The sequence below is a fragment of the Chiloscyllium plagiosum genome, chromosome 24 (genome assembly GCF_004010195.1).
Source record: "Chiloscyllium plagiosum isolate BGI_BamShark_2017 chromosome 24, ASM401019v2, whole genome shotgun sequence".
In the NCBI taxonomy this organism is placed as follows: domain Eukaryota; kingdom Metazoa; phylum Chordata; class Chondrichthyes; order Orectolobiformes; family Hemiscylliidae; genus Chiloscyllium; species Chiloscyllium plagiosum.
The window spans coordinates 50274736-50288035 of NC_057733.1; the positions used below are offsets into that span (position 1 = coordinate 50274736).

Consider the following 13300-nt stretch of genomic DNA (forward strand, 5'->3'; position numbering starts at 1 on the left):
ATTACTTCTTAAAGATTACCATTTGATAGTGTTTTAATTTTCCAGGCAGGATTTTTGGTGGAGCAAATAGAACTGACTTTTTCTCTCAGTTCCACATCTACACTGTGCCATTTCCATATGGCCCAGTATGGAAGAATATGACGCAGTTTAGCACTAGACCACAACCTCAAGGGGTTATGCAATTTCTATCTGTTGAACTGAAAGGTATGCTATGTTCATCTTCAGATCTCTCTGTGCTGGACTAACACAACAAATTGTCCAATCCCATGATTTAAAACTCCGAGGATTGAAACTATCCTGACTTTGTTCAATGTTACCTGATCAATTTACATTTCAGGATTAGACATAAACGAGGTGACTTGGATTTATAGCACGCCTCCTCATTTTAAAAAAAGTTGGCAGTGTTGTGTAGCCAGGGCTCAAGTAACATCAATATGGTAAAACTAAACAATTCTGAATGCAGGCTTGATTGATTTAGAGAAATATATTTAGGTGATCAGTTTTTTCAAGTCACCTGTTTTGTGTTTTTGTGTTTGAAAGTTAAAAGAAAAAATAAGACCTCCATGATCAATAATAATTCTTATTTTTGTTTTCTCAGATTGTAAACCCCAGATATCTTAGAGAGCAACCAATACCTCTGTCTCCGGTAGGTGTTAGATTCCCAAATGACTATGGGTATGGAAAATAAAGCGACTCATAATCAGAAAATGTGTTTCTTGAAGGCTTTTCTCCAATGCTTTCTGTTTGATCACTGAGCGCCTTGTTTTACTTTTATTTTCCTTCTGTAGATTTTGCCTAAAGCAAACCTCGGAAATGTTAGCACATCCTGCAATGAACAGACTCTGATTCAAATGCATGAAAAAGAGGTAAGAATATACATGATGCTGTAATGCTTACTGTAGTTCAAACGTGCAAACAATATCCAGTAACCCTTTAGGGAAGAACAGATAGAACTAGACAAACTAGGAGCAGGAAGGTGACATGGATGTGTTTGAATATTGTTGGTACAGGGTGATGACTTTGGTTGTAAGAATGTGCAAAGTGATATTTCTGGGAGATGCTTAATTTTGAGTTTTTGGGCTTATTCTAGCTGTTATAAAGTGAAGAACCTACTCTTTATTTTCATGTTCAGTTGAGTTTTGAGCTAGGGGCAGATTTGGGCAGTACTCTAATTGTTATGAAATAGAGTTGTTCTCTCTTGCTCATTTTACAATCAGTGGACGATTCCAGAATGGAGTTAATATAGAAGAAAACAATATATCTGCTTACACATACGTAAGAAGGGAAATGGGTTCATCTGAGAGAGTCATACAGCACAGAAACTTGTCCATGCTTACCAAGTTTACCCATCTAAACTCATTCCATCTGCCTGTGTTTGGCCCATATCCCTTTAAACCTTTTCTTTCCAAAGGTCTTTTAAATTTTGTATCTGTACTTGCAGCCACAACTTCCTCTAGCAGTTCATTCCAAATACTTAACCATCCTCTGTGTGAAAATGTTGCCCCTCTAGGTCCCTTTTAAATCTTTCTCTTCTCACCTTAAAACTATGCCCCCTAGTTTTGAACTCCCCACCCTAGGGAAAAGACCTCTGCTATTCACCTTATCTAAGCCTGTCATGATTTAAAAAACCTCTATAAGGTCACCCCATAACCACCTGTGCTTCAGTGAAAAAGGTCCCACCCTATCCAGCCAATCCTTATAATCAAACCTTCCAATGCCTGTAACATCCTGAGAAATCTTTTCTGAACCCACTGCAATTTAATAATATGCTTCCTAAAGTAGTGCAACCAGAACTGTAAACAGTACTCCAAAAATGGTCTCACTAACTTCCTGTACAACACCAAAATGACATCCCAACTCCTAAACACAATGGTCTGAGTAATGAAGGCAGCGTGCTAAGCTTCTTAACCATCCTGTCTAGCTGTGACGTAACTTTCAAAGAACTATGTATCTCAACCCCTTGGTCTCTGTTCAACAACACTACTGAGGGCCTTGCTATTAACTGTATAAATCCTAGCCTTGTTTGTTTACCCAAATGCATCTTTCCAAATTAAACTCCACCTACCACTCCTCAAACCATTAACCCAATTAATCAAGATCCCTTTGTAATCTTAGATAACCTTCCCTGTCAACTATACCACCAATTTTGGCTTCATCCACAAACTTACTACCATGCTTCCTAAATTCTCATCAAACCGTTTATATAATGACAAACAACAGTGGACCGAGCACTGATCACTGCAGAACACCGGTGATCATAGGCTTCCAGTCCCAAAAACAACCCTCAACCACCACCCTCCAACTTTTACTGTCAAGCCAGTTTTGTATCCAGTTGGCTAGCTCTCCCTGAATGATCTGTGATCTAATTTTACTGATCAGTCTATCATGCAGAAGCTTGTCAAAGGCTTTATTGGAGTCCATGCAGATAACGTCTACCACCTTGCCCTTATTAATCTTTTTGTTTACGTCCTCAAAGAACTCAAACAAGTTTGAGAGACATGATTTCCCATGCATAAAACTGTGCTAAATATCTCTATATCAGCCCTTGCCTCTCCAACTGGATGTAAATCCTATCTCTCAGAATCCCCTCCAACAACTTACCCACCACTGATGTCAGACGCAACTGTCTACAGTTCCAGACTTCACCTCACAGCTTTCTTAAATGAAAACCCAACATTAGCTGCCATCCAGTCCTCTGGCACCTCACCCTTGGCTGTAGATAATGGCAATATCTCTGTTAGGGGCCGCACAATTTCTTCCCTAACTTCCTACAATGCCCTGAGACACAATTGATCGGATCCTGGAGATTTACCTACCTTTATGTTTTTAAGAACTCCAGCACCACCTCTTCTGTAATATGGACTGTTTTCAAGACTTCACTCTTTATTTCCCTGAGTTCCTAGCTGCCATTTCTTTCTTCACAGTAAAAACTGATGCAAAATATGCTTTTAGGTATCCCTCCCATCTCTTGTGGTTCTACACGTGGATGACATTGTTAATCGTGAAAGGGCTCTATTTTGTCTCTATTGCTCTTAATGTGCTTGTTTAATCTCTGGGTTATCACAATCTTATCTGCCAAGGCTGTCTCATTTTCCCTTTTTGCCCTCCTGATTTTGCTGTCAAGAATGCTCTTACGCCCCTTATAGTTTTGAAGAGATTCACATCCCAGCTATCTATACCTAATATATGCCTCCTCCTTATATAAGAACATAAGAACTAGGAGCAGGAGTAGGCCATCTGGCCCCTCGAGCCTGCTCCGCTATTCAATAAGATCATGGCCGATCTTTTCGTGGCCTCAGCGTCACCTACCCACCCTCTGTCTTAGCTTTGAAAGCATTTGTTGAGGAAGCCTCAACTACTTTACTGGGCGGGGAATTCCATAGATTCTCAATCCCCTGGGTGAAGAAGTTCCGTCTTAATTCAATATTAAATCTGCTCCCCCTATTTTATAGTCTATGTCCTCTTGCCCTTGTTATCTGGCCATTGGAAATATTGTTTCTACTTCTATCTACTTCCTTTATAATTTTATTTGCTTCGATAAGATTCCCCTTATTCTTCTAAATTCCAATGGATATAATCCCAGTCTACTCAGTCTCTCCTCATTAGTCAATCCCCTCAATTCCAGAATTGACCTAGTGAATCACCTCTGCACCCCCTTCTAGTGCAAGTACATACTTTCTCAAGTAAGGAGACTAAAACTGCATGCAGTACTCCAGATGCAGTCTCATCAGCACCCTATACAGCTGCAACATACTCTCCCTGCTTTTAAACTCAATTCCTTTAACAATGAAGGATAAAATTCCATTTGCCTCCTTAATTACCTGTTGCACTTGCAGACCAACCTTCTGTGATACATGCATAAGAACACATAGGTTCCTCAGCACAGCAGCTTGCTGTAATATTTTACCATTCAAATAATAGTCCTTTTTGTTGTTATTCCTATCAAAATGGATGATTTCACATTTATTAACATTGTACTCCATCTGCCAGACCTTTGCTGACTCACTTAAACTATCTATGTCCCTTTGCTAAGTTTCGTAGTCCTTTGCTTGACCACTCATCTTCGTGTCATCTGCAAACTTTGACACACTACACGTGGTCCCCAACTCCAACCGTCTATGGAAGTTGTGAATAATTGCGGTCCCAACACTAATCCCTGAAGCACATCGCTTGTCACTGATTGCCAACCAGAAAAGCACTAATTTATCCCGACCCATTGCTTCCTGTTAGTTAACCAATCCTCTATCCATGATAATACATTGCCTATAATGGCATGCATCTTTATCTTATTCAGCAGCTTTTTGTGTGACACTTTGTTGAATGCCTTTTGGAAATCTAAATGCACCACATCTACTGGGTCCCTGTTGTCCACTGTGCTCATAATATCTTCATAGAATTATAGTAAATTAGCTATGAGATTAGATTCCCTACAGTGTGGAAACAGGCCCTTTGGCCCAACAATTCCACACTGACCCTCCGAAGAGTAACCCACCCAGACCCATTCCCCTACCTTATATTTACCCTTGACTAATGCACTTAACACTATGGGCAATTTAGCATGGTCAATTCACCTGGCCTGCACATCTTTGGACTGTAGGAGGAAACCGGAGCACTCAGAGGAAACCCATGCAGACACGGGGAGAATGTGCAAACTCCACACAGACAGTCGCCCGAGGCAGGAATTGAACCCAGGTCCCTGGTGCTGTGAGGCAGCAGTGCCAACCACTGAGCCACCGTGCTGCCCCATGGTGCGATGAGAGCCTCAATATTTGTCCATTGTTCCCTACTCTTCCCAGCCTTATCCTTCATTCTAGCAGGAACATAATGCTTCTGAACGCTCGTTATCACACTTTTGAAAGCCTCCCATTTGTCAGTTGTCCTTTACCTGTGAACAGTCTACTCCAATCAAGTTTTGAAAGTTCCTGTCTCATACCTTCAAAATTTGCCTTATTCCTGTTAAGAACTTTAACTTTTAAACAAGACTTAGCCTTCTCACAGGGCTGTAGAGATGTACAACGTGGAAACAGACCTTTCGGTCCAACTCGTCCTTGCCAACCAGATATCCTAACCTAATCTAGTCCTATTTGCCAGCACTTGGCACATAACCCTCTAACCCTCCCTATTCATATAGCCATCCAAATGCCTTTTAAATGCTGTAATTGTACCAGCCTCAACCACTTCCTCTGGCAGCTCATTCCATACACACACCACCCTCTGCGTGAAAAGGTTGCCCCTTAAGTCCTTTTTAAATCTTCCCCCTCTCACCTTAAACCTATGCACCCTAGTTCTGGACTCCTCTATCCCAGGGAAATGACCTTGTCTATTTATCCTATCCATGCCGCTTATTTTGTAAACCTCAATAAGGTCACCCCTCAGCCTCTGATACTCCAAGGAAAATAGCCCCAGCCTGTTCAGCCTCTCCCGATAGCTTAACCTCTCCAACCCTGGCAACATCCTTGTAAATCGTTTCTGAATCCTTTCAAGTTTCACAACATCATTCCGATAGAAGGGAGACCATAATTGAACACAATTTTCCAAAAGTGGCCCAACCAATATCCTGTACAGGTGCAACATGACCTCCCAACTCCTATAATCAATGCTTTGATCAATAAAGGAAAGCATACCAAGTGCCTTCTTCACTACCCTATCTACCTGCAACTCCATTTTCAAGGAACTATGAATCTGCACTCCAAGGTCTCTTTGTTCGCAACACTCCCCAGGAAAAGTCAGGGAACTGTAGACTGGTGAGCCTGACATTGGTGGTGGGCAACCTGTTGGAAGGAATCCTGAGGGACAGGATTTACATGTATGTGGAAGGGGAGGTTCTGATTAAGGATAGTCAACATGGCTTTGTGTGTGGGCAAACATGCCTCATGAACTTGATTGAGGTTTTTTGAAGAAGTAATGAAGAGGATTGATGAGGACAGAGTGGTGGACATGATCTATAATGGCTTCAGTAAGGCGTTCGACAAGGTTGCTCATGGTAGATGGATTAGCAAGATTAAATCTCATGGAATACCGGGAGAACTAGCCATTTGGATACAGAACTGGCTCGAAGGCAGAAGACAGAGGGTAGTGGTGGAGGGTTGCCTTTCAGACAGGAGGCCTATGACAAGTGGTGTGCCACAAGGAACAGTGCTGGGTCCACTACTTTTTGTTGTTTATATAAATGATTTGGATGTGAACATAGGAGGTGTAGTTAGTAAGTTTGCAGATGACACCAAAATTGGAGGTGTAGTGGACAGCGAGTAAGGTTACCTCAGAGTACAATGGGATCTTGATCAGATGGGCAAATGGTCTAAGGAGTGACAGATGGAGTTTAATCTAGATAAATGTGAGGTGCTGCATTTTGGGAAGGCAAATAAGGGCAAGACTTATGCACTTAATGGAAAGATCTCCATGAATATTTTAAAGCTAATTGAATTATGGTCACTGATCCCAATGTGCTCCTCCACTGAATACTTGTGTCACTTGCCCTGCTTTATTTCCCAAGAGTAGGTCAAGTTTGCTCCTTCTGAAGTAGGTTCAAGAAGGTTGTCATGAACACATTCAAGAAATTCTTCACTATCCAAGCCCTTAACACTATGGCAATCCTGGTGTATTCTTGGAAAGTTAAAATGCCCTACTGTTACAGTGGCATTATTGTGAGATCTGTCCACAGATTTGCTCCTCAGTTTCCCACTGACTGTTGAAGGGGGCTATAGTGCAATCCCACCAAGGTTACCACCGTCGTCGTCTTTTTGAGTTCCATCTTTATTGCTTCACTGGATGATCCCCAGAAATATTCTCTGTAAATACAGCAATAATGTTTTCCTTGATCTAGAACACCACTCCCCCACCTACCTCCTGTATTGTCTCCTTTTCTATTCTTTCTATAGTATCTAAACCCTGGAACATTGTGTCAATTCTGTCCCTCCCTCAGCCAGGTTTCTGTAATAGCAATGATGTCTCCATCCCATGTTCCCATACATACCCTGAGTTTGTGTAAGACTCCTTGTATTCGAATAAGTGCACTTTAATTCTTCAGAGTGTCTTTGTACTGACTTACTATTGCCTGCCTTACATAACTTGCTCTTTTTAAATTGTGACCCATTCTCATCTGTCTTTCTATCCTGAGTAATACTTAGGATGCGTGTGTGCACGCACACACCCTCGCATACACACAACATGCAGTATATAGACCTGCACTACCATGTGGCACTGGGAGTAAATCCACAGATTTCTACCTTATGAAGTTCTGATTTTTAACCTTCTACTTAACTTCCTTCATTCATTTTGAAAAGTCTCAACCCTTTCTCTCACTATGTTGTTCTTAACAATGTTTACAACAACTTCTGGCTTCTTTGTCTGCCCTTTGACATGAAGTTGCAATCTTTTTGACACATTCTTGACCCTGGCAGCAGAGAGGTAACATACTAACCTGAATTCTTGCTCATGGCTGCAGAATCTCCTATAATAATTGCTCTTTTGAACCTTAACAAGCCCTGCTTAACGTAAGAATTCATTCTTGGTGCCCAAGATCTGGCTGCCACTTCTGCTTTCCTCTGAGAGACGATCCTGCGCCCCTCCCAAAAAAAACGTAAACGGTATATCTGTTTGAGCGGGTAATATCTACAGGAGACTTTTGGACTACCTTCCTACCTCTCTTGACAGTTGCCCATCTATCTGACTATCTGGTTCAACAGGCTGAAGAGTGGCAGTTAATTTTAATAAACGTGAGTTCTTGCGTTTTGGCAATACAAACAATGATAGAACTTATACAATTAATGATCGAGTCCTAGGTAAATTTGTTGAACAGAGACTGAGAGGTTAAGGTACAAAATTCTTTGAAATTTACATCACAGGTGGACAGGATGGTTAAGAAGGTGTTTAGCACATTTACCTACATTGCTCAGATCATAAAGTCTATGAGTTGGGATGTCATGTTCAGGTTGTACAGAACGTTTTCTGGAGTACTGTGGTGCAGTTCTGGTTACCCAGTTATGGGAAGGCTATTATTAAACTGGGAGAAAGTGAGGTCTGCAGATGCTGGAGATCAAAGTTGAAACTTTATTGCTGGAACAGCACAGCAGGTCAGGCAGCATCCAGGGAACAGGAGATTCGACGTTTCGGGCACAGGCCATTCCTGAAGAAGGGCCTGTGCCCGAAACGTCGAATCTCCTGTTCCCTGGATGCTGCCTGACCTGCTGTGCTGTTCCAGCAATAAAGTTTCAACTATTATTAAACTGGAGAGAGTTCAGGAGAGATTTGTCAGGATGTTGCTGGAATGCAGGGATTGAAGTATAAAAATAGACTGGAATTTCTTTCACTGGAGCATAGTAGGTTGAGGGGTGACCTTATTGAGGTTTATAAAATGCTAAGGGATATATATAAAGTCAATGACATGGGTCTTTTCCCTAGGGTGGGGGAGTTCAAAACTAGGGGACATATTTTTAAGGTGAGGGGAGAAAGATTTGAAAAAGACAAGAGGGACAAAGTTTTTACACAGAGTGGTTTGTGTGTGGATTGAACTATCAGGGAAAGTGGTGGATGCAGGTATGGTTACAAAATTTAAAAGACATTTGGATCAATTCATGAATAAGAAAGATATGGATATGCACTAGGCACAGGCAGGTACAACTCGTTTAGTTTGGGAACATGGTCAACATGGACTGGTTAGACTATAACTGGTTCACTATAACTGAACCTGCGGTGTAACCACCTCTCTACATCTACTAATCATCACATTCTGTGTCTCCTACATGCTCCTCAGTGAATCTAACTGCCTCTCCAGCCTACCTCCTCCCACTGTGTTTCCCTTGTGATGCTGTCTCAACTTCACCTATTTCACATTTAGACATTGTCACTGTGTGAATTCCAGATATTCAAATATTAGTACTCTCTTCACTTGTTCAGTGACTCACCAGTGTAAGTTTTCTGAATTGCTGTCATGTTTTTCGTCAGATATGGCCATCAGTAACAAAATTGTTCTTCCAGATTCTGAACAAATATTTGGCAGTAAATTCAAATGCTTAATTTGACAGTTTTAAAGAATAAAATACAAAAATATGGATGGTTGTGAGTAATATTATAACATTTAAAATTCATTAGATCACAGAAGTTGATCTCAAATGGTTTATGAATTTCATATTAATTCTTAGGTTTTGTTCCGAATCTTGCTTTCCACTCTTCATATATGTATTTTAGTTTTGTAATTGACATATTTGAATTATCTAGCACAAGTTACATAATGTGATTTTGGAGTAAATCCAAGTGGAAACACATTAAGGATAATCAACAAGAAAGAAAAGCATTCTGTCACATCATATACACTGAAATTTGGCAACAATTCCATTCTTGTGAGGGATAAATAACTGAAGTTAGAGTAGGTTCATCACAGGTAATGTGATAAGATTGTTTAATCTCAGGTTACAGTTGTTGTGGCGAGTCTCCTGTCAAAGATACAACTGCAGAGAACAATGGAAGGCCTATATCAAAGCCTATATTGGCTGAGGTCATTGGGAAGAAGTCAGCAAAGGGATCTCAGAGAAATGGACAAACAGAGGGAACTTCTTCCTTCAGCCTCCTAGCATGGGTCACTTTGTTCTACCCAAAGCAATGTTTGAAAGCATGAATTATTTTTGAACTGTAGTAACCATAATGTAGGGTAGCTAAAAGTTCTGTTTCTGATTATCCAAGGACACCTGTGATCAGCATCTGGCTTTCCAGTAAATATGAAATTATGCATTGGGTAAAATATGTTTCACAGAATGAACACATTAAGAGGTTAAGTAATGTCATAATTTAACAATCAAAGCTGAGAGGTCCATGTTTCTCATATAAATGTAAGTAATTCCCAACATTCCCTCTAACTGCACAGCTGCTCAGGGGTTCATAGAGTCATACAACATAGAGACACTTTGGCCCAACAAGTCTGTACCCACCTATTTACACTAATACCACTTTCCAGCACTTGTCCTATATCTTGAATGTTATGACATTTCAAGTGGTCATTCACATTCTTTTTAAAGGTTGTGAGATTTTCCACCTCTACTACCATCTCATCATGGCATTCCAGATCCCCACCACCTTCTGGGTGAAAACAGTTCTTTTAGTCTCCACTAAACCTTCTGCCCTTCACCTTAAAATTCTTTCCCTCAAACAATTTGGTCTTATCCAACTTCTTTTGATAGGTAAAAATGCTCAGACCTAGGCAACAACCTGGTGAATCACCTCTGCACCCACCCCTGTGCAGTCACCATAGTGTGATACATAGTATGACCTCCCTACTCTCTGTTCTCTGCCATGACTGATAAAGGCAAGTGTCCTGTATGCTGCCTTAACCACCCTATTGACATGTCCTGCCACCTTCAGGGATCTGTGAACAGGCACCCCAGGATTCCTCTGTTCCTTTCAGCTTCCGATGTTCTGTCATTCATTGAGTACTCCCTTGTCCTCTTACTTCCAAAGTGCATCATTTCACATTTTTTCAGGTTTGAATTCCATCTACCCATCTGACCAACCAGTCTAACTTCCTGTATCCTAAAACCTCCTTCCTCACTTGGCCAACCTTTGTGTCATCAACAAACTTACTTAGCATTCCTCCCACATTCTCATCTGTATCATTTATATATAAATCACAAATAATACCCTAGCACTGACCCTTGATGGATGTCACTGAACACTGGCCTCCAGTCTCTCACATAGTTTTCCACCTCCACTGCCAGATCTTGCCTTATTAAATAACATCTGCCTTTCCTCAGTCCAAAATCCTTTTTTGCAGACCAACTATGTCCTTTTTCATAGCAAAGTTAAATCATATTGTGTTGTAGTTACTACCCTTAAAATGCTCCCACCTGCCACATCGGCCACCTGTCCAGCTTCATTCCCCAGAATTACGTTCAGCACAGAGCTGTGCCTTGTTGGACTTTCTACATGTTTAAAAAAAAAAATCTCCTGAATACATTCCAAGGTATCTGTCCCTTTAAGGCCTTTATACTATGAGTATCCCAATTAGTGTTGGGTAAGTTGAAGTTCATTAATATATGACCCTATTATTGTTTTTAACACACTTCTATGAGTTTTTTTGTTCACTCATAGGGAGTGGACATCCCTGGCTGTGCCAGCATTGACTGCTCATCCCTAGTTGCCCTTGAGAGAATGGTGATGAATTGCCTTTTAAAACCGCTGCAGTCCAGGTGCTGTAACTTTAGGAAAGTAATTGCTGGTGTATCTGCTCGGTGATTACCTGCTGACTGTATGGGGATCTCTAATACATTCCCATCAATGTGACTGTCCCCTTTATAGATCTAAACTGTACCCACAAAGTCTCATTTTGAAGTCTCTTCTAAGATATTATCCCTCCCTACTGCAGTAACTGACTCCTTTAATTAATCATGCAATATCACCTCTTTTATATCCTTCCCTTATCTTGCTTAAAAATCATTTACCCTGGTATGTTTAGTTGTCCCTCCCTCAACCACATGTCTGTGATGGCAACAATATTGCAATTTCAAATGACTGTCCATGCCCTTAGCTCATTTGTCTTGCCTGTAATACTCCTGGAATTGAAGGCCATTGAGCCTTACTTTACTCCCTTGAATTGCAACGTGGCTGCTCTCTCCCTGACCTGGATCCTTTACAATGTTATGCTGTGTCCCGATTGTACTAATATTGTGACCCTTCCTCCCTCCAAACAATTTAAACTCTTTGCAGCAACACTAGCAAATGCTTCCTCACTGTCAACAACTCCTCCGACAATGTTATGCTGTGTCCCGATTGTACTAATATTGTGACCCTTCCTCCCTCCAAACAATTTAAACTCTTTGCAGCAACACTAGCAAGCTCACATTCACGGATGTTAGTCCCATTCTGGTTCAGATTAAACTGTCTAATTGTTTCTGGACGTGGTGGTACATGTACCGTCCAAGTGAGACAGGAATCTAAAACCCTTCTTCTTGCACAGACCCCTGAGCTATACATTCATCTGTCCTGTTCTCCTATTTTTATTCTCACTGGCATGTGGCAATGGGAGTAATCCAGAGATTACGATCTTAGAGAGATCCTGCATTTCAACAACTTGAAAACTTGAATCAAGACCTCATCCTTCATTCTACATAAATAATTGGTACCAATGTATACCACAACATCTGACTTATCACCCTCCCCCATTCAGGATGTCTTGCAGCCATTTACTGCACCACACTCTCTGACTCTGATCTCCAGCATCTGCAGTTCTCCCTTTCTGTCAGGGAGGCAGTGCACCATCCTGGAGTCACGTCTGTGGCCACAGAAACGCCTGTCTGCACTTCTCACAATCAAATACACTTTTTGTCTTGAACTCTTGCTCCCTCTCCATGTTTAAACCATGTACATATGAACTGGGGATTGATTTCTAGCAAGACACATAATTCCTGACAGTTCAATGTGTTTGTTGTCTGTCATTATCAATGGATTATGAAGGGGTTTACTGCCAAAGTAATCTTGATATGTTAATGTAATGCAAATTATGCATTTCAAATAATGCAACCATAAGCTGCTGGCAATGAAATGGGTGGATATGAGTTCACTGTCATGTGCATTCTTCAAACTGATTACTTTGTCCTGGATGGTGTCAATCTCTTTGTATTCTACTGTGACTGCACCCATCTAGGATGTTTATTGAGAATTGTTTCACATTTGTTAATTAGACCACACAGTTGGGATGGATTGGAAAGAGTTAAACTCACTTACTCCTGGCTTAGAAAATAGATATCTCAGCTGAATGGTTCCTCCAGATGTGTACACATCTGACACCCTCCTTCTTTTACCTGCTTTAGTGAACATGTTTGTGGAATCTGACACACTTAGGTCTATGGCACAAACAGTGTTGCCATAGAGGAGGGTCTTATCTTCCGACTGGGAACCCTCCAACCACAGGGGATGAACTTGGACTTCACCAGTTTCTTCATCCCCCCTCCCCCCACCTTGTCTCAGCCGAATCCCTCCAGCCCGGCACCGCCTTCCTGACCTGCAGTCTTCTTCTTGACCTCTCCGCCTCCATCCTACTCCGACCTATCACCCTCACCTTGACCTCTTTCCACCTATCACATTTCCAACGCCCCTCCTCCAAGTCCCTCCTCCCTACCTTTTATCTTCTCCTGCTGAACACTCTCTGCTCATTCTTGAAGAAGGGCATGAGCCCGAAAGGTCGAATCTTCTGTTCCCTAGATGCTGCCTGACCTGCTGTGCTGTTCCAGCAATAAAGTTTCAGCTTTGATCTCCAGCGTCTGCAGACCTCACTTTCTCCACAAACAGTGTTGACCTTGGCTGACCCACAAGG

General features: G+C 41.4%; 1 protein-coding gene across 1 annotated transcript in view; it reads left to right on the top strand.

The window, feature by feature from the left end:
• cep112 (centrosomal protein 112) overlaps positions 1-13300 on the top strand; it is a 547625-nt gene that overhangs the window by 103957 nt on the left and 430368 nt on the right. Inside the window, exons 7-8 of the mRNA XM_043715232.1 lie at positions 599-646; positions 789-866. Coding sequence (XP_043571167.1) covers positions 599-646; positions 789-866 — 126 coding nt within the window. The remainder of the gene's footprint in view (positions 1-598; positions 647-788; positions 867-13300) is intronic.